At 30.8% G+C, this 25,628-nt stretch overlaps 1 protein-coding gene across 3 annotated transcripts in view; it reads right to left on the reverse strand.

Moving 5' to 3' along the window:
* Not11 (CCR4-NOT transcription complex subunit 11) overlaps positions 1–25,628 on the reverse strand; it is a 115,645-nt gene that overhangs the window by 60,387 nt on the left and 29,630 nt on the right. For all 3 annotated transcript variants that reach the window (XM_035368101.2, XM_085810973.1, XM_035368100.2), the window contains 4 exons: positions 16,851–16,985; positions 13,721–13,846; positions 10,219–10,272; positions 5,205–5,317 (listed from right to left, as the gene is read on the reverse strand). In XM_035368101.2, coding sequence (XP_035223992.1) covers positions 5,205–5,317; positions 10,219–10,272; positions 13,721–13,846; positions 16,851–16,985 — 428 coding nt within the window. The remainder of the gene's footprint in view (positions 1–5,204; positions 5,318–10,218; positions 10,273–13,720; positions 13,847–16,850; positions 16,986–25,628) is intronic.

The raw sequence follows: 25,628 nt of genomic DNA on the forward strand, positions 1-25,628 counted from the left end.
CTCGTTATCACAAGGCCATCCAGAGTTTCATCCAGGTGGCCTGGGTTCGATTCCTGTCATGAGAACCATCTAATGTATCAGACTCAGTCGAACACTCAAACACTCGTTTAAAGAAGCATATCCAGGCTGCTTGAAAGAAGCGTCGAACACTGGGCGAACTTTCGTAGTACTGCTGGATGGCTTGATAACAGGCCTATGTGGGAGATAATTAACTGAGCTTAAACAGCTGCTCCATTGGAACAGTTTCTATGATGCCTTCTAATTTCCACTGTTGGAATACAGCATTATAGGCTTCGAAGTTATTTTCGTTCAACAAACGGTTTGTTACTGTGTGAAGTCATGATTCAGCTATATTGTACTTATCATAAAGAGCAGGATGCCCAGCTAGCCACAGCAAAGCTACTTCATAACGTCCATTTTCACATACCCTTAAGGTTTCCTTGAAATGGATCAAAGTTTCTTCTTCAAGAAGGATCTTATTTTTCCTTTCTACAGGATCAGTAATCCCTAAAACTTCTAAATCCCATATATTTAGCAACTCAAAATTTTGAAAATTTAACGTGACCAAATTAACCACTTGCCTTTTCTTGCCTAGTCCTAAAATTGTCCAATCTAATAAAGTCTCTATAGCTGAAACTCCAAATGTAAGTACCTCAATTCTTCCCATTAAAATGCTTCCAAGTACATCGGCTTCTTAGAAGAACTCATATAGGTGGGGTATCTCTTCCAACATCTGTCAGTTTTATCCCTCGTGAAGCAAGCTCAACAAGCAGTATTTCCATACCTGCCAACCTCTAAAGATAAAAATTCAGAAGATTTCTCCCCCAAATTCAGAAGATTTCTCCAAAATTCAGAAGAACATGAAGAATTAATATCATGCTTTGATATTAAAAAAATAACAATTTATACAAATAGAAAAAAGAAAATTGTACTTACATTAGTAAATCTCAATTAAGTAGTAACTAAAAAATTTATTAGGAAACATAAAACAAGAACTTAATGTTACACAAAAAAATTATTGCAATGAATTTAGAGTGCATTTTTTGGATTTAGTCAAAAATTCTTTGGAAAATTCGTCGAGCTGAGTAATTCCCTTGCTGCTGAAGCGAACGCGAAAAAAATAATCTGGCGCTCACAAAGAAAAGAGTGGGAGAAACAAGTTCAGTGCATTGGATTGGCTGGTTAAGCGGCGAGTTGGGAGAAACCGCAGGTTACTGGATTCGAAGTAGTCAGTAGTTGGCGGTAAAACACGATACAACTGGCGAAAATCACTGAATTGGCGAAAAATTCTAAAATTTCGACAAAAATCACTAAAAACACTTGAAAAAGGAAAAAAATCGTAAAAAATGGATTACGATCATAAAATCGTAAAGACAAACGCATTTTCGTAAAAATTACGAAAAATTCATAAAAGTTGGCAGGTATGTAGTCATTACGTATTTTGGGTAGCGTTGAACAAATTTTCTGTTGATCAAGCAGAGACATTGAAGTAGAATACTTTCGATCTAAACTTTCAATAGTTACTGTATATCTATTATGCTCGGCAGCCGGAGAAATTCCTTTGCCAAACAGTCCTTGAGATAACACTTCCTTTCCGGAAGGAGGAAGATTTAAATCAGCAGCTAAGCTCTTCTCAATATAGGAACGATGTGATCCAGCATACATTAATGCTCGAACACAGATATCTTTGCCCTTATGCCGTAATCTGATTGCGAATGATTTCAAATATATTTCACGTTCTGAAGGAATATTTTGTCAATACAGTCTCTGTAGAATTTTGTTTTTTATCTGCTACTTTGTCCTTTGATGAGGAATTAATATCTTTATGTAAATCTGGGCAAAGTAACGCGTAATGTCTCTGTGCACAAATCAAACATTTCACATTACTGTGACACCTTTTTGCCATATGACCAGGCTTAAAGCAAACAAAGCAGCATCATTTGCATATAATTTGAGATTTCCTCTCATCTAGAGTCATCTTAGGTGCTTTCTTACAGTCTCTACTAAAGTGTGGATGATCACAAAAATAACATTTACCTTTTCCTGCGTGGATGAAATAAGAGCTGAAGCAGAAGAGATATCATTTCTTGTAGTATCAACTTCCCTTTTAACCTTGAGTTCCGAAACCTGATCAAACCAATTTATAATCTCTTCCGATTCGACTTCATCACGTAAGTTTTTCCAGGAATCTCTGACTTGTAGCTTCTGCTTCATCAATATTTTCTGAAATTCTACTTCTTTCCCGCGCTCGCAGAACATTTTCTGGCAAACATGGCTCTAAAAGTCAGTAAATTTTCCCTTTTGTGAGCCCTAAACTTTCCATGCTATTAATTTTGTCTCTAGCATATCGTACAGGGTAACTAAATCAGGGGCATTCTTCCCAGCCGTAGCATTTTTCAGAACCAGTGAAAGGAAATCGTGGACATATATTTGCACTAGGAGATCCTCCCGGCCAAATCTTAATTTCAGCTGTTGAATAACCTTTGGATAATTTTCTGCTGTTATTCGGAAACTGGATATTAATCTAGCAGCTCTTGAATCAGGCACCATAGACTGGTATAAATGCGGGAATTTGTCTATAGCATTCGGTTCCTCTGAGTCATGTATTTTTGAAAAAATACTCCAAAATGTTAACAATTCTTTGTGACCTGAAAACATTTTTAATTCAAAGTTAGGTAATTTTAATTTACCCCATCACGCTCTGCAGGACTTTCCAAAAGAGATCCAGAATCTTTACTTAATAGTGTTTCTATCTTTGATTTAAGCTCAAGATATTTATCTTTATAATCCTCTGCCGCCTCAAATTTGGGTTTGTATTCAGTAACAACCTCAGTATTTTCTAAGAGTAATGATGAAATGTTATTCTGAATCTCATCTAAACGTAAAAATTTACCTCGTAACTGAGCGTTCAACATGCTCAGCTTTTCTCTATCCTTGGTGTCTACTTTCGTCGCCAAATATTGCTTCAACCTAAACACCGTAGACGTAAATGAAGCTCTTAACGACTTTCGTTCTATTTTCAGAGCATCCATATTTGTATGTACACTTAAAATAATTCTTAATTTCTATTTATACTGAACAAATTAAAGTGTTTATACTTTCTTAAACTTAAATCACTTTATCATCATAAACAGCTTATCATATACTTATAAGCAGTAATTTAAATCATTCGTACCTGTACACTTTTATAATTTCAAATTCTGAATTCTTCAAAAATAATACAAACTCTGTCCTGTCTTCAGACGCCAATTTTGTTTTTATTCGAATTTGGACTTCATTTTATATCCCATTTATTTCACTTTATGAACACATACAAATAAAAGTGATTATTTACATGTAGAGTTTAGTATAAATAGATCCGTACATCTTAATGGTGAAAAAACATTTAGTATTTCAGTAACATAACTAACTTAACTGCTGCTTGCTTAGAAGAACGGGAATTTCCGACCACAACATTTGAAAATGGTTGCCAGATTCATAAATCAAACAAAATTACATAACAAACTCTTAAATAATAATAAATGGGAAATATAAAACTTCATAGGAGTTACAACAAATACTACACTAGATTCTGTTTTAAAATAGGAACTTTAAGGTAATTTTCTACCATCTGACTTGCCTTGTAACCATAGGAATGACAGCTACCCCAGATACTTTGAGTCTTCCAATATTTTTCCTCCACTACATTTCCATTTTACATGTTGTGCTTCATGAAAAGCACATATATAATGACTGACTTAAATTACAGTCTCAATTAGGTGAAGAAAATACTGTATATATGTGTGTATAAGTTGATCCCCCGACTTTTTAGAAAAATTTTCGGAAAAACAAATTTGTCGCATGAGCGGCACAGCTGCTGCCTATAAAACAGCATGCCGATGTACTTGATAAAATACACTTAAGCAAATTTTTATTTATTTCCTTTTTAGTAAATGATAAGCTCGATGCAGTCGAAACATATCTCAAATCAAAAGCAAATCTGTTTTTTTTTTTTTTTTTTTTTTTTACACCACACATTTTGAAACCAATCAACTGTAAAACAATTTTCGTCCATCCAACCATTTTTCTGGGTGCGAACAAGAACACCTACCAGAAATGCTGTCAAATGCTGCAGAAATAAATTTAGTAAAAAAACTAATAAATAAATGGAAGGAATACATAACAATTTTGCGTTTTTTCTGTATGAATGATATATTTAATAATCGAGTTCCTGACGTGTCATCAATTGGCAGTGCAGGATCTTATTTTTTTTTTTTTTTTTTTTTTTCTTTTTAGGTTCCGCATATAAGTCGACCCCTCTACTTCGAGGTTTGATTTTTTTCTTAACATTGTCAACTTATACCCAAGTATATACGGCAAGTGGTGTGTGGTGATGACAACATCTGTTATGACCACAAATGGGGAGGGTGGCAACAGCCTTAAAACATCTAATTTAGAGAAACATAATATAATTGCAGTGACGTTGATCTTATTCTGGGTAACCCTGTATGGTGCAAGATGTTATATACTGCCCCACCATAGTATGTTTAATGCAACACCACTAGTATGATGCCTTTAGTGGTAACTTCAATATGTAAACATATAATTACATTCAACTTAGCAAGTATTATGTTTTTTATAATTGCATTAGACAAAAAAATGTAACATATTACATTAAAACTAATGAAAGAGTTGAGCTTAATGTTTCTTCTTTTAATTTCTAAATCTAAATTAAAATTTTGTGACTCCATTTCGGGTCATAACCCACAGTCTATGAAAAGCTGATCTAAATCATTAAAAAAAAATTTTGGTAGTCTCTATAAAAAGAAATAAGGAATTTTAGGAAAACACTATTTGTTTTCTAAAAGAAGTGTATAACAGTACAATACCCAGATTGAATATTACTTTTATGGTATTTCAAATTAAAACTGAAGATGTAAAAATTACAATGGATTGAAAAGTGAAAAACCTAAGTCAACCATCAAAGCAATAAAGCACTCATCAATTAAAATCAGAAACAGTTTAATTATGTATCTGGATATCCTAATTTAAAATGTAACTATAATGTGAATGCTGTACAACAAAAGCTATTTAAAATATTATCAGCAAATGCAAATAATGAATATAAAATTGAATTACTAAAACTGAACAATCATAAACTGAATTTTTTTAAAAAAAACTGGATCACAGTTAGAATTTGAAAATTTTTCTATCCATTAACTTACATTGGCTTATCATCTGGATAAGGTAAAACAATAGGTATGCCACATTTACTTGTTTGAGACATTTCAGAATGCCTTTCAGCTAATGCCACCTGAAGACCACTAACATCAAAGGACTATAAAAGATGAAATATTTTTTTAGACATTTTAATGCAATTTTGAATATTCCAGTTTTTAAGCAAGATATTGCGAAGCATTTCACAATAATCATCCATAATTTTTAATTACATTCAAGACTGACAAATTCTGGAGAAATTTCTGGGGATTCTTACAATTTGCTGTGGATTATTCTTCATATATTTAAAGAAATTTATTATACTTATTATATATATTATTTTCACGAATCATACCATTATTGGAGAATCAATGTTACATATTTCTTATGCTCAGTAACCCATTTTTTACATTTTCTGGATGTTGAAGATCAATACCCAGATGATTACAGATAAAGCATAGTAAAAGTATATCATCCAATGGTTTTGGACAAACTTAAAATTCAGCCCCTTTTAACTGGCACCCCCTGCCATATAATAGCACTCCTAGCATTTCTTTCAGCAATATTCAGAAAGACTTTCAGTTACATCATGTCATTTTGCCATTTTAAGTTAATATTTGCATAAAACTTTGTGTTTATATATCATTTTCTTTATTTACTAAGATAGTTTTCAAAATTCGATTAAAAAAACTGATAAGAATAAAATGGAAATGTGATTTCAGCAATTCATCAAAAGCATTTAAATGGTGGTGCCATAATGCTAAATGTGCTGAATCTGCAGGTAACAAAATAAATGGATAAGGAGGATGATTTAACCAAAATTACTCCACAGGTGACTGGTGAAATATTAATGCTTTTAGAAGTTGATGTCTGAAGAATAGGTCAGAGTTGCAATGTCTCAAAAACATGGCTCTGACCAAAATATCGGCCAGAAAAATTCTGCTCACCTCTCACGCTCCAAGGATTATCATAGTCTTACTACCTTCCCTGCCATTTGCCGGTAACATTCACACCTAGTAAGCGCTACTCATATCTATGAGCTTTTGTAAATTTCCTTTTGTTTTGTCCCAACATTGGAATATTAATTGGGGGTGAAAAACTTTCAATGCATTTCATATGATTCAATGGTTCTCTAGAATTCTACAGTAATACTTGCCTATGCTTTAGACACAATGTAAAATAAAAAAGAGTGCTTGGGAAAAAATTGAGAAATTGCTTCAAAATCTTGGTAATAAAGCTTTCGGCGACAGTCATTCTGAATGCAAAATTGATAGTGATATGAGACCTAATCATACTTATATGCCTATGGTATATACATATGCATCTGAGGTAAGAATATATATGCAAAATAAGGTGAATATGTAACATGTATATATGCTAACTTTGTATGTATACAGCATGTTTCAAAAAGAATATTCGAATAACATTTAGCCTTCTCAGTCAGTACTAATGCATACGTACAAGATTTGAATGTCAGTCATCCAACACATTCATGACTATGTATATGAGTTTGGTCTACTTCAATTAAATGTATAATCTACTGAAATTGATTCATTCTATCCAAATTTATTTGGACAAATTCAAAAACATTTATATTTTTATGCTAGTAACATTTGACCAATGTTCTCAGGGATTTTTTAAGGATTGAATTTAGAATTTTAGTTTAGGAATTTAGAATTTCAATTTAGAATTAGTTTGTGTTACTAGCAAGGATATTACTTTGATTTCAAATGGAATGTAACGATGAGAATCTTTGAATCAATACGAAACGCCAAATTTCACTTTTTAAACTGTATGACATATGAATATGAAACTTTACAAGTTCATATTACAGAAACTTCTCAAGTTCAGATTACAGATGTTCAATATGTCCTCCATCAGCGACACAAAATATATCACATCGATACTCAAATTCCTCCCATACTGAGGCAAGCATGTCCATCGTCACTGATGTTATGACAGTACAGATCCGGTTCTTCACATCTCCCATGTTCTGAGAGAGTGGTGGTACATAAACGTTGTCTTTAATGAAACCCCACAGGAAGAAGTCACAGGATGTCGAATCCAGTGACCGTGGATGCCAGCTGAGACATGCTAAGTCGCCAGTTCCTCGACGACCAATCCAACAGTTCGGTAGACACTGGCACGACAAGTTGATTTTGAAGGACTACGTTTGAAAGCAGTTTGAATTCATACAACATTTTCGTCAGGAACATGAGGGCTGCCAGGACTCCTTCCTTTACATATACATCCCGTATTTATAAACTGTCAATACCATCTGCGAATGTTCCACCCAATCAGAAGATCACTTTGGTACTTCAGCTTGAAATATCTTTGCACTGTAATCACGGAATTGCCCTTTGCAAACTCGAGAACACAAAATGATTTCTTCTGCGGAGTAGCTGTTTTAAACATGTGACGGTTACCACGCAAAACAGAAGACAACTGACATCTAGCGGCTATTAATATAAACTAGACTATGTATTCGTTTCGCCAATAGCCAAGCCAAGGCGCAGTGGTTGATAGTTTAAACAAAATAACACTTTGTAAAACGTATATTCTTTTTGAAATCCTCTGTATACAAAAAGATGTATATTATATGCATACATAGATAAACACATACATAAATATGTGTATATACTATGTATATATAGTATCTGTGCAGATGTATCTATTTTCTAATAGTGAAATTTCATTTATAGTCTCAATTATTATCGTTTGATGAAACGCGCTATAGGTATTAACTTAATTTGAGTTTTGAGCTGCTTTTCCATTGATAAATCCGGCGTAAACCTCAAGTTGAGCTATTTACCATTTGTTGCAATTTTTTGTACATATCTTGAATTTTTGTAATATGTTTAATTTTTACAACAGTCCTTTTATAATTCTTTGTGTGATAAAATTTATTAATTTTTTCTAACCCCTTTTTGATTTTGAAGTCATCTCGACTTGTAATTTTAACATTTAGTTTTTACGAGATTGCTTTTACTACTTTATTATTGTTTCTAGATGTTGAATGATTTTACATTTTTGCTAAGGAACTATAGAGTCAAGAGAATTTTTTAGAATAAGCTTTTAAACGTTCCTCTTACTTCTACATTTTTTTTTTATTTGCAGCTTAATGCGCAAAATTCTTAACCATTAAGGTCTCTTTAATTCATGTTGTCTTGCTACTTTTGCGTATATATATATATATATATATAATTATTAATACTTATGTAATTGTACCTTTACGTAATTACATGGGTATTACAAATTTCTATGTTTATATACATTAAGTACTCTATTTCTTTGGTTCTAAAATTCCCTTTTTTGTTCTACATAAAGTCTCAGTAAATGTTTCATCTCAAAACTATTAATATATGTATCAATTTGCTTCAATTTCTGTCTTATAAGAAATTACACCCATGTCAATAACAGTCAGGTCATATCTTAAGTCAACTGGATATCATTTATTGGCAGATCAGTAAGTCACTATATACGAATAGTTCTCATAAGTTCTATTTCCTGCTGTTGAATAGATTAACTGCATAAAAGTTTCAATTTTTTTCACAATGTGCAAACATATGGGCTAGTTCTGTATCGAAAGTCCTTAACGATGTTATTTGCCCATACAAGCAAACAGCACTAGTATAGTTTTGCAAAATCATAGAATCCTATCCCTCCATTTATCCTTTCATATTTTACTGTGAAAGTAAATTCCTTTTCAGCATAGGCCTGTTGTTTTCTAAATATATGAATGAAGTTGTCATTATAATGAAGTAATAATGAAAAATACTATTTTACTTGCATTTGTAAGGTCAATGTTCCTCACATATCCATTATGCATAATGAAAAAACGATCTAAATTCCTATAGATATGACTAGCTACAAATTCCCATAGATCTACATTTTGACAAGATATCTGTTTATGAAACGTGCATACATATATAAATAAAAATACATTTATAAATTAAAATGCATACATATATAAATAAAAATACATTTATAAATTAAAATGCATACATATATAAATAAAAATTGGATTATTTGGATTACAGCCAAGGCATACAGGAGAAGTGGCTTCATGAAGGACTTTTAAAGGGAAACTGCTTGGTATTCATGTTACATGAGGCCACATATAGCCAGCTCATTCAGCGAGACCTGAATCGAGTCCAACTACCAATATTAATTGATTTTACCATTCAAATTTAAACAAATTAAACAAATTAAACTGTTAAAAAACAAATTAAAGCTGATTAGGAATATCCAGGAAGTATTTGCTACCAGGGCCTATTTGCTGTTTGCAAAAGTTAATATTCCATCATTCGATAATAAATTACTTCAGCTATGAAATAGCAACTTCATGGGTTTCCCTAGTTTAAAGAAAAGAGGCCAGCAGGAAAAAAAAAAGGCTCCTTCGTATTCCCTAGGCTCTTAGCCGAAAATTAACAAAGGTAACCAACCTCCTAGAGCAAAGGTTACAAAAGAGGAGTATTTCCCCTTGCAATCCTACCTGAAAGAGGATGGAAGTGCATTCCTATTTCCCATCTTTTTAAGTAAAACCTTTCCAAATTTTACTGCTTTTTAAAGGTTGAATACATTTCTGAAATCTATCCCAAAACTGAAAAATATAATACAGGAGAAATAATAAATATTCATATTCTACAGGATGACTTTGCAATAAGAAAAGAGCAGACTCTAGAAAGCACTGGAATTTTATTTAACTGGAATTATAATTAGAAAAACTACATGAATTATTAGTACTGCTGACTTTAAAGGGAAAAAAAATGGTTGAATATAAATTATGAATAAATTTATTTACTAATAAGTTTTATTCCTCAAATATACTTAAAGAATTATTTACTACACTGCAATTTTTTTTTTTCTTTTTTTTTTTTTTTCTTTTCTTTTTCATTTCTCAAAGCATTCTATAATGCCTCCCTCCAAACAAATTTTTTGTGACAGCATACAATTTTAGTCTTAAGTTTTACAAGTGTCACATTATATTTTTTTTCAGTAAACAGAATTATATTAACTTACTTGCATTTCAGAAACATCCATCTGAATGACTTGTGAAGGAGTTTTCTTGAACAGCTTAAATAAGAAAATATGAACATTATGAAAAGATAAATATAATCAGAAAGCAATTGTTAATAGAATAAATAAGTTCGGTAATTTAAATTCATAAAATGACTTGATTGAACCTTCTTTCAACCACTTCAAATCCCAAATGATATCCCTGCATTAAAAACATAACATAAAGCACTAAAAATGTAATAAAAGTTTCACATGTGTAATGAAATGAGATAAAAACAATTAAGGAATCTGTCTTTCAAGTAATACTGGTAATAATAAAAATATTACAAATTTTAAAAAATTTCCATTTGTATATTTAAATAGCAATATTATACTGACAAATCTAGCTTAGTGCATTGAAAGGTAAAAGGATGAACTCAAAATAATGGTTTAAATTAACATGTATTTCTTCTTATTTCTAAAGTAATCAAAACTCTCTTAAAAGGCTTATTTAAGACAAAAAAGAACTACCATATAACAGTTGGTTCATTAATACATATGAATTTTGATTAACAGACACTCCTCATTCTCTAAATAGAAATGCATACACTCCCATTTGGCGAACACTCACTCATAATGAACGAAAGCTTTAGTCTCATGAATGTCCATTTACAGGAGATTCGTCTATATATACCTTCTTTAATTCCTGATCTTGGCCAAAATGTTGTGGAAAAGTATGCATCACAATAACTTTAATATGAATGTAGCATATGTCTGTTTTAATCAGATCGCAAAGCGGAAGTTGTACGGAGCTGAGTTCATACAATTCTCTGAGACTTTGTTAAGCAAAACCACATCGCTGTGTACATGAACAGTGTAACAATATTAAACAGAATTATTTCTTGAAAAAGTTAAGTGGTTTTTTAATGTGCCTTTCTTTTAAAATTTTATTGACTGTTTGCTCTTGTAATGAATTCTTAGTATGCTGACATTCTGAAAAATGATGTTGGCAGTCATGCATTAGCTTGGGAAAAAATTACTTCCAATGAATTTTCGAATTTTAAACTTTGATAATCAGAAAGTAACAAAAATTCTTTTATTTTTAAAAAACATTCTTTAAAAAATACTGTTGAAATCATAAGCTTAAGACAATTTTGTGGTTTAAAATAACAGAATTACATACATACTTTATTACAGTAGTTTCAAAAAGATGCAAGAGCAATTATAAATTAATTCTGAATGGCATGACCACCTTTCTCTGGTCTTGAAACTTTTTGTACTTAACATAATATTAGCTTATAATTTTAAAAAAAAAAAAATCTTTTTTTTTTCCTTGTTTTCTTTAATATAGTCTTAATGAACAGAAATTCAGGAAAACAGACACAAAATAAGTAATTATACAAATTTAGCTCAAATAAGCTATTTCAGTACAGTTCTTTATGAGGATATTCAAAATAGCTGTCACTCAGAGGCTTCAAAACTGCAAGATATCCATAACTATATACCAGGGGTTCTCAACTAGGATGAATTTTGCAGTTTCAGTGAGGAATGCAGTCATTTATTTTATTTTACCTGTTAAGAATTTAATTTAGTTTATTATATAAAAAATAAATTAAGTTTATTATATAAAAAATAAATTAAGTTTATTAATATAAAAAACTAATTTTATTGGAGTTTGGGTATTTATCAATATTTCCTATACTTTTTCTTGTTTAATTCATAAAACATAGAATTCAAATTTAAATAAGTGTATATGTGTCTTTTCAGGTTTGGAAAGGCGGGGGCAGTGATCCTCTGGCAATGGTGAAAGAAAGGGGTTCAAAAATGGTTGAGAACCACTGCTATACAATATTTATGTACCTTTCTAATCTGACAACTAATTTCTAATTTCAGCAGCCAATCCATTGCCATACTAGCCAGCTTTGTAAGACACCTAAAACTTTTTTGAAACATATTTAGAAAAAAAAAAAAAAGTTTAAAGAGAATTTTCTTTTGTAAGAACCCTTTTAAAGTATCTGAATATTTTGAAACAATTGCACCGAAAAATTCTTATAAAAAAGTAAAAGTAGAATGAAATTAATTTTAAAATATGTATAATTATAATAGCATTTTTTTTTTTTTTTTTTTTTTTGCTAAAGAATAATTTGCAAATTGTGCTTTATTATATTATCTTAAAGTGTCTTTTACCATTTCGGAGATTTATAAGTGTCTTGATTCTGAAAAATGAAAGAAAATGTGTTTTCTTATTGTTATTTTTCTACAAATATAATTTTAGTACATTATCTACACTTGTAAAAAATAATTAATCATAATTCATAGTCATTCAAACAAAAAATGCAGTAAACAAACTGATCCTAAAATCACCAGATGTCGACAAGTCATCAGACTCAACAGACTATAAAAGAATTACAGTTCCAAAAAGAGAAAAATTTTCCCCTAGTGTAATAATGAGGAATGAATTTGAACAATAATCCAATTATCCGCTAAGTGTACATTTTAAATACATACTTGGACTAATCTTCAAATTAGCACCTTTAAAAAAATGAAAATTTATACAAAATTAATAGCACATTAAGAAACTGATCATAGATCAGAAAAAATATCAAAAATTACGAAAAAGTTAGTAAAATTTTGAAGATGTACATTGCTCATAGTAGCCCTGAGCCAGGGTAGTTCAAATTGATTGCACAAACATATGGCCCTTCCCAAAATTAGATTGTTCAAATTCTGGCAAATAATTTATGACTATGTCTTTTTCCAAGTGTTTTTCATGTTATTCATGTCTAATGTCCCTACTCTTGAAGAGTTTCCAGATTCAAATACTTTCATTACAGTATGTCAAAGCACAGCTATAAGGTGAACTACGAATTCTAAGAATTTAGTTTAATGCAAATACATAGTATTCTTGTTCATAACATCTGTTTTAAAGGTTGGATAAACAACAACCATGTACCCCCAAATTTCACCCTGTGATGGCCAACTGATATTCTTAGATATAGGCGGCCAGATAAGCAAAATTAAGTACCATTTCTAAGCATTGAACAACATTAAGGACTTAACAACCAAAATTTCTTCCATAAAAACTATGGACTTTTAAGAATTATAAGAACCCTATACAGCAAAATAATAATTCTTTTTTATTATTATTATTATTATTATTTCACCGCAGAAATTCCCTGTTTTTAATTACAAAACTAATTTTCTATGTTTAATGGTAGAGTAAAAAAAACTATTTTTATACTCTAATTGTGTAAAATTCTAAAAAGGAATTTTGAAATTTAAATTTGAAAACTAGTCTTGGTCTGAAATAAATGCTTAAACTAATTATAGCTTTCAAAATTTAAACAACTAGACATATTATCATGAAACTGCTAAAACTGCAGTACATTCCTGGCCACAGTTCTCATTGGCAAATCTGGCCTATGGCACAATCATGACACTTGGTATTTCAAAGGAATAAACTAAAAATAAATCTTTCTCAAAATACAGGAAAAACTTTTAAAAGGCTACAGAAGTAAAAACTTACATCTTTAGTAGGCATAGATATTAACTGAGATAAAAAATATTTTTCAGAGTTTGTAAGTCGAGGCAATGCCCAAGGTCTTTTAGTTAATGCTCCTGTTGTCTTTGACTTCATTTCTTCAGGTGGATGCTAAATAAAAACACAAAGAATTTAATATTATTTGCTACACAATACATTAAAGTAATTTTCATTTCACTAATAATGGAAACAGTAAAAAATTTCAGCGAATGTATGAAAACAGAAACTACAAAAAGGAACTTAATTACCTCTAAATTGTGGTGACAACGACTATCACAATACTTGTATATAGTGAAATTTTAAAGACTATGCAATTTTCTGTATTATTAAGTGAAAAGGGAAAGATACGGATTTTGGATTAACAAATGAAATATTTTTACTCACAGCAAATAACAGACCCAGAGCTTAAAAATGTTAAATAATGTTCCTTAAAAGGAACTCAATTTGTCATAACTTAATTTATGTATTAATGCAACCATCTCTGTGCAGTTTAGCAATTTTTTGTTAACAGTTTAGCAACAAAAGCAAAAGAATGAGAAAATTTATAATTGCAAAAAACAGTTATGTTTGAATGCATTTACACTTAAAATCAATTTAAAAAAAATTCAGCCTTCCACTTGTTTTTAAACTGGCCCATGGGATAATATTGCTTTTTGTGTATAAAATAAATAAAATTATGCACTATTATGCAACAGCATACAGTTGAGCTAAAAAACTATACTGCAAATTGCTATAGTCGTATTCTCTCATTTTTCATTTTGCACTGCACAAGTGTGTTGACAGTTTTACTATAGCAGTGCATGTGGAAGCATCTGTCAAGATACTCCACAATGTTTTGTTCTTTATATTTTATCTTATTCATTACCTACCATTACCATGTCACTCTCAGAATCAAATAAGAAGAGAAAAGGAGACATCAAATGCAGTGCCAGTTAGTAGGATGGAGTACCAGTTATTTTGTCATAGAATTGAATGGCAAAGTTTTATGCTTAATATGCAATGATACTATAGCTGTGTGAAAATATAGCATAGCTTTATCTAAAAAAACTTACCATGAATTTTATAATTTTAATTACATTTCAGTATTTCTGAGGCATCAAAACAACTTCCACCATTAACAAAATACATGCAAAGACATCAAAGCAACAACTTCCACCATTAACAAAATACATGCAAAGGCATTTATCAAAACAACAATTTCTATCTTGCTTTGATAAATGAGTTTGCATACATATTTAAATATAATATTAGACATTTCTCACATATAATTTCTTGACAATTTCATTAACTCAAATTTTTAATTCTGTTCCATTGAAACCAATTATCATATGAGCTCCCAATTTTTGTCATAATTCTGGAAGATTTATAGATTTAAAAAATTACCATTTCCCAAATCAAGCCACACCTCAAAGGAAGATTGTCATGTTAGTCATTTATACAGTTCTCTAAATGCATAGTATTGGGCTGAAACATATAAGTAATGGCCTTTTATGTTGCATTTAAAATTATGTGGTAAAAATAAAATGTATTGGCATAATCTTTTGTGTTATTCAAAAGAGAATCTTTCCCTCCACAAGATGGCGTATTTGATTTTTTGTCTGAGCTAATTTTTGTTATTTTTCAGATCATTAAAATGGAGTGTCAAGTCGACAAAAATAAGCATTTTCAACACTACCTTCTTTTTGCATTTAATTGAGGCGCCAATGCTGCAGAAGCTGCCCGAGAGATTTGTGAAGTATATGAAGAAGGTCCAATGCCTGAACGAACTGCAAAAAATTGGTTTGGCAAATTAAAAAATGGAAATTTAGACATCAAAGACGCTGCTCGTTCCGAACGACCAAATGAGTTTAATGAAGAGCATTTGAATCAACTTCTGCACAAAGACATGCATCAAACCACTCGAGAATTAGCCGACTGAATGGGTTGTAGCCAAATGACTATAGTTCAACATCTTGGATCTATGGAAAAATCCAAAAACTCTGATATTATTGATTAATTTATTGCTTTTTGTTTTGTTAAAATAAAAATTTTAAAATTAAAAAAAAAAGAAACATTTCTTACATTTCAACCCAATAGATGGCTTTCGTACCTCAATAACCTATTTATGGCTAAATAAGAGAAAATGCAAATTGAACTAAAATATTACATTTAAGAATAAAATTGTAAATTAATAAATCAAGAACAAGATAATTAATGAATAATTTGGAAGTTAAATAATAGAAGAATGCAGTGCCATATAGAAGAAATAAAAATATGAAAGCTAGGAACAAAACATCTAGCAACACCACCAGAACTGGTTGATTCACGCGTTAGAAAATAAAATAAAAAATTACAATATGAAAGAGCTTTCATTTAACTCTGTCATAGTTCTCAAAGTTCACTAAGCTCATTACTACATTTCCTTTATGTTGGTAAGAAATGGAAGAATTTGCAAAAAATATCACATTTAATAAAAGTCAATATTTATACTCACTATCAAAGAATTTGAAAATACAAATATTTATCTACTAACTGTTTACAAAACATTCCCTGCATGTAAATAAGAAAAAAATTTTGGGTACATCCTGATCATCCACAACTCCTCTGAAATGTCATGAACTTTTTGGCAACTAATACTTTGCCAAACTAATACATGAAAGGCAACAGCTATTTTCAAAATGGAGGCACACTAAGAATTCTGCACAAGAGCAATCCATCAATAAAATTGGAAAAGGAAGAAGCATTGGTAATAAAACACTTATTTTTCTTGATGGATTGTCCTGCTGTTCTGGCAAACTTCTTTTGCTTTAAAAAAAAGTCAGAGAACTGCAAAAATGTGACATCATACAACATTCACATTGCACATTAGCCAAAACATACATATAATAAGTGCACACAGGTGTTACCACATAAATATTTTGGCAACATTCTGCCTTGTCTCACAAATGCTTTTTAAAACCTTTTCGACAGGGATGTGGATAATCAGAAAGTACCATTTTTTTTTAACTACAACTGATTCAAAAACATCACATTTCCTGTTGAATTTCTTCTTAGTTCTTGCATCTTATTTTCACAGTAGTACAGCTACTTCATCTTTTCAATTCAAAATAAAAATATAATCATGAATTTTACATACCAATAAATGAATAAACACAGATGCAAATGGGTTAGCTTGAATAGGTTCTGTCCTATACATTTCATAAATCAAGAAAACAGCAATCAGTCTTTGCTCTCTCCTCGGAAGAAGATCTTCATTTTGCAATAAAAGAACCTGAAAATATTCCCATCATGTAAATTTTATGCCCCATATATTACAAGGTTACATTTCTTCCAGGACAATGGAAGAAATTAGAAAATTTTAAAAAGAGAGGGAGGAAACCAGAAGAAATGAATAATGATGCACACAAAGACCTGCTAAAGAGGATAAATTATTAATAACACTTTAACTCATTTGAAAACAAATGTTTGATTAGTTCTACAATAAAATATAGATTAGATTTTTTCACAAAATGCAGTAGAATTCTTATGTATGTTAATGTAATTTTTCACTCTAAGACGATGCTGATCCAATAAGAAAACAATGATAGCAATTTAAAATTTTGTAAATGAATTTTTTTTTAATTTACATATTTAATGCTTTTTGAATTTGCACAACTAAATACAGTTGAACCCCATATATGAAAAGAATATTAATGGAAAATTTATTAGCTTCATTTTGATTAAACTGTAAGACAATTAATTTACAAAGAAAGGGGGGTCTGTTAAATTGTTTATTACATATTTGTAGTTCAGAAAGAGACAAATAATATATGAATTAAAAAAATTCTACTCTTGCCGACTGTTCTGTGGGTGGTGGTCGCTTTCTGAAACCACTGCGTGTCTAGGACTTTGAAACTTACTGAGGTAGTAGGGGGAAGGAAACTTACATTTTTCTGTGTGCCTTTCCAATAAATGACGAATTTTACAAATTTTTTAAAAAAATGTATGTAAGAATGGCATTATATATATATATTTTTTTACATTATTTTACAAAGTAAATAGTCAGAAAAATTTAAAAAATAAACATTTATGTAATTTTTCTATAGCAGTGAAAATATAAGTACTTACATAATAAGGACATGTGCGAAACGTGCGATGTGGCTAGACCCACATTGCACGTTTCGCACATGTATCTTCTATGAGGTTTCTTCCTTGTGGCACAAAATGTACACTACCTGGATCTAAATTTCACTGGTATATGCCCAGCGTTATTTAGTTTCTTTTCATCTGGCACATGAAATTTGTGGTTTTTTATGTTAATACAGGAAATGGCTTGGTCTTTTTGAGTTTGGTACAGATCATTCGTTTCTCATTCATACTTATTTTATTCGTATTTCGTTCCAAAATATTCAGAACATATTTTCAATTTAAATAAAACTTTAAGCGATTTCTATTTTTAATTATAGCAAAGTATATTTACATTAAATTTAAACCACTGGAAATAAGTTATAAAATCATAATACTAGCTTGGGGAGCAAGTGTGTTGAGGTCAAAGAAAAGTCTCTGGAAAAGAAAGACCTTTTTACTGGGCAGGTGCATGTATTGTTTTATAATAAAATAACTCTGTGGTTTTAAAACCCCTTATCTATATCCAGGTAAAAATAAACATTCCTACCTATTTGAAAAGCAAGCAAACGCCATTGTGAAGAGCAGTGGTTTCAAGGTGCGACCACCGAGCTTCTAGAGCATTGTAAGCATTGTGATACAATGCTCTAGCAGCGCAGTGGTCGCGCTTTGAAACCACAAAGCAAATGCCATACATATAGAGGGTTTTTTTTATATATACAGTTTAATTATTGCTTTTTTTTATTGTTTATGATAAAAATCATGATGTGCGATGAATAACTTTTGAAATTTAAAGTTGTTTATATTAATAAAAGGAAGATATTTTGTCTCATTGAAAACGAATTTTAAAAGGCATGTTTCAGGGCGCGACCACCACATGTCAAAGGGTTAAAGAATATTAAAGGCAGGCATTGCATCTAAAGAAATAACGCAAGTGTGCCAATTTCAAGTGTAATTGTCTTTGATGATAGTTATTAGATTGTCCAATGCATCTACTGTTCCTTTACGCTGTGTTCAGACAATGGCGTAAAGGGCATAGAGGCGTAGTCATAAGGGCATAAAATACGAGAATTCCGTTCACACTTGCGAGAATGACGTGTAAGACGTGGCAAATGAGAGAAGCTAAATTTGTGCATGCGTGTATGTGTCTACAACTTTAACGCGCTGTTCTCCTGCTTGATTGATTTCCCGTGTTCGCTCTGCTTGTTTTGTGACAGCGAAATCTTCTGTAGAACACGGCTTCATTTTAGCTTTGCTCTGATTGGTCAACACAACGACTTCATATAACAGGTAGATGGCTCACAGAGCATTCGTCTGCTAGGCTGTCTCCAACATATACCACGTGACTTACGGTCTTGGCGCTCTTGGGGAGTGATAGCTTAGGCTGTTCATCGCCAGTTTGGCGTGCTTTTGATATGGCAGGTAGTGTTTTTTTATTTCCGTCTGCTGCTCCTCGAATTAGGTTATTCAATTTTTTACAATTATTTTTAGATATAACTTAACCACTTTTTTCCTGAATATTTTATCTATATTTTAATAATCGCTTTAAATTATTTGCGCCATTGTTTAAGATGTTTAGGTTAAATAATTTTAGGAAGAAAATCTAAACTAAATAATAAAAAATTGAGATGGAAACTTTAATTTTGAATAACGTTTAAAAATTAATTGCAGTACTGTTATAATATTTGAGAAGGTAAAAAAAACTCATTTATTTTTAATACATTGTATCCTTAAGAGAAAAAGAAAATCACATTGTAATATATGTATTTCTGCAATTGATGAAATATATACTTACAGAGTGTTGACTTTCAGCTGAACTATGAACTATTACTGTCCAAACTTATAATATAGTTTATGATACAAAAAGATAAATTATACTGAAATCTTATTACAGAAAAATATTTTACTTTCTTATATTTAAGTAAACATAATTTTACTTAATTTAAAGTCAGAAATAGTTTTTGGAACAATTTCATTTACCTTTGACCTTTCAGTGTTTACCAATAGTACTTGCATTCTGGAAATGTACGATAGTAAAGAATTTTTTGATTTTAAAAAGATCTTTCACTGATTGTAAATGCCCATTTTATTCAGTTACTTGCATATTAAAATGCTTATAAACTCAGCAATGTTCAGAAAATAATTTCATGCAAACTTGGAAGCTACTGCCTTAACTGTATGCTGCTATACATTAAATTTAGTAAGATTTCATATTTTGCACATCAGCTGTAAAATGTAAATTTCCAAAATAAAATTTTCTTTCTGAATTATAATTTCAAATATGACAATACATATTCTATTTTATTCCTGTATCCCAATTACATAAACACATTATGAAAATGTGCATTTAAATATAGTATTTACTATAAAGTAAGTGGATTTAATTACAAATAAACACTCAAAAATGAAGCAAAACAAAAATATACTACTTTGTATGAACACCAATCTTTTAAACCCGAGCAGGGTGCACATTTTGAACAAAAAGCTTTCGTTTTTCACCAGCTGCAAAGGATCCAACTAGCATCTGATGAAGAAATAAAGCTTTTCGTTTGAAAAGCATATCCTGCTCATATTTAAAAGTTTGGTGTTCATACAAAGTAGTATATTTTTATTTTAAGTGGATTAATGCTATTTTTTATTTATTTAATTTTTTTTTTTTTTTTTTTTTTCCCCTAAAGTAATCAGGAACAAGTACCAAAAATCGCCTACTCAAACTGCTAGTCAAATATATTCCAAATTTCCTATTTTTGATTTGTCAATAAGTAATGAGCTCTCTAAAACAAAAACACACAATTTAGCCTAAATATAGAAACCAAACATTATTATATACTACATGAATAACTTTATGAAATACAATACCCTATATATGGCTCTGATATGGGAAATTAGACTTATGAAAAAAATTAGCTTGTAAAACCATGGATATCTTTATAGATATATAAAGAATGTGATATTTACTTTTAAAAAATCAATACATAAAACAGTGTAAATAAAATATAAACTACAGATGTAACAGAACTAATTGAACTATTTTATTCAATGCCATGAACTCATGAACTGTAACCGAACTATTTTATTAAAATAATTCGGTTACTGTACTTTGTCTGTCTCTGTCAGTTCATGAGTTCATGGCATTAAACACTATGCTAGCCGGCATTAGTGTCTATTGAGGAACGGCTACATCATACAAATAAAAAATACATGCTTTTATTTTAACAAATGCAGGGCTTAAATAAAACTGTTTCACAGAAAAGGAAAAAAAAAAAAAAAAAACTTTTATGGATAGAAAGTAAAAAAATAGCCTCATGAATAGAAAGCCTCATTCAAACCTGCAAAAGTTCACTCATATAGTTTTGATTTTTTTTTGACAAACTATATATATATATATATACTGTTTGTATGCAACAAAAAGTTAAGGTGTGTTTTCAAGGTTTTTTTTTTTTTTTTTTTTTTTTTTTTTTTTCTAAATTTAACTCCTAGTAAAAATCTTAATACACACTTAATCCTCATTATAAATTAAAGAAAATTCTATAGTTATGATATATTTATGTTGTTAAAAAATAGTTTTAAAGGTTTTTAAAAAATCTTAAATTAAACAAATATTACCATGAAAGGAAAAGCTCTGCAATCAAATATTGAGGTGATTAACTTATAAATAGGTGGTACTTTTAAGTATAGGCAATCTGTTGACATTACGAGTTAATACCATTTTATTCCTTATAATGTTTGGTAAGTTCGAATTCACTGCCACTTTATTCCTACTTTACGAGATTATTCTTATGCATTTAGCTTAAATTAAATAATTTTAGGATTTATTTATGCATTATTAGATACACTAGTATACAAATTTTCAGCTCATTTATAGATTTTTGAATTAGCTCTTTTTTTTTTTAACAAAGTAAACAATCGCACAATCTTATCAATAATTTAATAATAATAGCTTTTTTTTTTAAATCGCAGGCAGTACTTGTTTACGAAACCAAAACGTACGAGTTGGCGAAAAAAGGTTAGTGCCAATTGGCGCAGCTTTCTATTTCAACAGAGTGCACGAAAAAAGAACGTAAAATTCAATTATTTTTAAAAGGTGATTCCAGTAAATAATATCACAGTATTTAATACATTTTGATGCTATTAATACATGCTGAAAATGTCATATACAGCGGCAATTTTCTTATACAATATGGCTGAAACCTTCCAACCAATTCAACAGAAATAGTAAAATGACAAAAATACTAGAAATAAAATAATAAATCATGCAGTTTTAACTTAGCTATGAAAGGTTACAAGTCCTCCTTTTACAAAACTTTCTTTGCATACATAAGCGATGTGGCCGATAACCATTTTTTCTTAAATTTTGTGTGACCAAGCAGAGCAGGCGTCTTTTGTCCCATAAAAATTAATGTAAAGTATTTCAGGACTTTCGGAATTCGACCAGCAGTCACGTGACATTAATGTTGGAGTCGGTTGGAGGTTGCAATAAGCTCTCTACCAGTATATATCTCGTTGGGTCAACACTCATCCCAAACTCGGCGTAAAGTTGAAAACTTTGAACCCTATGCCACGAGCCCTAAACCAGATTTTATGACGTTGCAACGATTGTTTGCCTTGGCAACGGAGCTTGGCTTTAACCACTTATGCCCTTTACGCCCCGTCTGAACGAAGCTTTATCAGCATAAATCCAAACTGGAACTGATGAAATAGTTTATTATTCAAGAGGAATATGGGAGTCTTTGTGGCAGCAGTTTATCTAAAACTTTCCCCCAGGTAGAAAGAAGGCATATCAGTCGGTGGGCATTGGGATCTGATTTATCTTTTCCTTTTGGAGAAACAGTCCTAAATTAGTGACTTTCCATGACTCAGGAAAATAGCTAAACTTAAGGCTAGAGTTCATCATATGTAAGAAAGGTTCACTACTGGCCAGATAAAGTTCTTCAACTAATTCGAAAGTAATTTCATCAACACATGGTGCTCTACTTTTATTTATTTTTAAAATATCTTTAATCTCATTAAAATAGAAATCGTTTTGAGTCCTAATAGTAAACTCAGCTTTTTCTCTTATTGAAACATGTTCTGCAGTAACTGTATCATCCTGTGGAAAGTGAAAGGAATAATATATTCCACTGTTTCTTGGAGATTTATAGTAAATAAACCATGTTGTTTCTTTATTTGATAAAGCTGCAATGGAGAGACGCTTTTTCCTTTTGCCAAGTTGTTTTTTTCCCAATGGCTGGCACTTGCATATAACGGCATTGGCCACTACTGTTAGCTTCCTTTAGCAGTTAAATTAATCACTCATAAAACGATTGTAAAAGACAAACATTTATTTAAAAAGTAAATCATACTCGTTACTTAATAACCTACACGTAACATATTCGTAAACATACATAACATAACAGACATTCTTACTGCATCGTACCAATATACATATGCTACGTACATCATCTCAATGTATATTTAAAATTATAAGTATAACGACATCCAGAAATTAGCTGTTGCCATTTTCTCAATAGGTATTTTGTTTAATAACAATAAATAATTTACAATTGTGCTTACATTCGACCATCCTGACTTTTCAATTGTCCTCAATTAAACCAAATCTTATCATACATTAAAACGAAAAATAAACAACAACAACAAATAATAATAATAATAATAAATCAAATGAAATATAATTTTTTAAAAAAATTCTACAACTCCTACACAAAGTCTCTATAGCACAATAGTTTGCGCACTGTTCGCTTGGGCCTTTTAAGTTCATCATCATTATTGTCATTATCGTCATCATAGTCATTGTTATCATCATCACTTGCTTCTGCATTTTTCCATGATTTTAGTTGACTTACATGAGCAAGATGCATAAAAGAGACCATCGCAGGCTTCTTCTAGTTGTGATATTCTATAAGGTGTCGCCCAGAAGTACCGCTGTCACAACCATTAGACCACGATATTTAGGTTGAGTTTTGGTAGGTTCTCCTGGTGTAGATTTTGAATTTCTTTTAACTACTACTATTTCTCCTTGTTCAAATGATAGAGATCCCAATTTCTTCTTGTCATAATAAGTTTAATTTTTTCTTGTTCTCTAACAATCTTTTCTCTAGCTTCTTTTTGTAGTTTTTCCAGTTCCTTCCAAACTTCTGCTTCTTTATCAGCAAGTAATCTCAAAACTCCCTCTTGAAATCGTGGTATATATCCATGATTTCAAACGGTGTTTTCCCAATAGTTTTATTGATTGTGTTATTCAAGTTTCTCTCAACTTCTTTAATTCTTTTGTTCCAATCCTTTTGATCTTTATTTTTCATTGATGTTACTATCGTTGATAAAATTGTCCTGTTCAATCTCTCAACCATACCATTTCCTTGTGGGTGGAAGGTTGAATTTAAAGTATGAAGAATTCCCTTTTTCTTGCAAAAATTTTGAAATTCCTTTGAAGTAAAACAAGAACCTCGATCTGATATTATACGATCTGGTAATCCAAATTCTTCTATGAAACTCATCAATGATTTCAGTAAGTTTTTTGAAGATGTGTTTTTCACAGCATACAATCAAACGAATCTGGTCATATTATTAATGACGACTAACAATTCCTTGTTTCTTTTAGAACTTATGATGAAAGGTCCAATATGATCAATGTGTATTGCTGCAAAAGGTCTGCGGTCTGGGGGAATAGGATGCAGAAAATCCTGTCTTTTTCCACCTGGAACTTTATTGATGAGGCATTTGAAACACATTGATATACTATGTCGACGAACATATCTCTTCATAGCAGGAAACCAGTACAGTTCTTTGATTTTTGAGACAGTCCTATTAAAAGCAAAATGTCCTATAATGTCATGAAACTTCACAATTATGCTTTTTCTCATGCTTTTAGGTAAGACGTATAATAACTTCTTCTTTTCTCCATCCTCCACGATACAGAACATTCTATTCCTTTTCCAAATATAATTCCCCCACATTTTGATTTTCTTCTTTGGTTCTTTCACTTGGGTCTTTCTTCAAAATTGTTATTAATTCTCTTAACTTTTCATCTGCATGCTGTATCGTAAGAATTTGTTCGTCTAAATTTAAGGTCAGACGCACTTCTAAATTATCTTCCATCAAAGAATGCATGGTGTCTGATGAATTAATAACAGGAGCTCTACTGATTGCATCGATATGAGACATTTTAATTCCTGTTTTGTAGCATATTTCAAAGTTATATTCTTGAATAAGGATACTCCAGTGATCAATTTGGGTATTGCTAGATTTCTTTGCATTCATGTAAACTAATGCTTGGCAGTCGGTAATTACCGTAAATTCAATTCCGAGTAAGAATTGTCGAAGTCTATCTATAGTCCAGACAATTGCCATTAGCTCAAGTTTACTCAAGTGATATTTCTTTTCAGCTTCTGTTGTCTTTTTACACAGTAGACAAGATGCCATTTGACGTCACTTCCAAGCTGAAGTAACATGCCAGCAATACCCTCTGAGCATGCTATGGACTTCTGTTTGAGCTTTAGGGTTGTACAAAGCTAAAATTTGTTGATTTGTCAGTTCATTAATCAGCACTGTAAAAGAATTCCGCTTTCTTCCCATCTGAATGTTTGATTTTTCTTAGTTAGTTGAGTCAATGGTCCAGCTTTAATGGCATAATTTGGAATAAACCTTCTAAAAAAAACTTGTTAAACCAAGAAATCGGTGAACTTCATAAAGGTTTTTAGGTTCTGGGAATTTTTATATTACTTCAACTTTTCTTTATCCTGGCTTTATTCCATTTTTATTGATGATAAAGCCTAAGTATTCTATTTCTTGTTTGGCAAATTCACATTTCCGT

The sequence above is a fragment of the Stegodyphus dumicola genome, chromosome 2 (genome assembly GCF_044657685.1).
Source record: "Stegodyphus dumicola isolate Sdum_Otavi_A_Nest chromosome 2, ASM4465768v1".
In the NCBI taxonomy this organism is placed as follows: Eukaryota; Metazoa; Arthropoda; class Arachnida; order Araneae; family Eresidae; genus Stegodyphus; species Stegodyphus dumicola.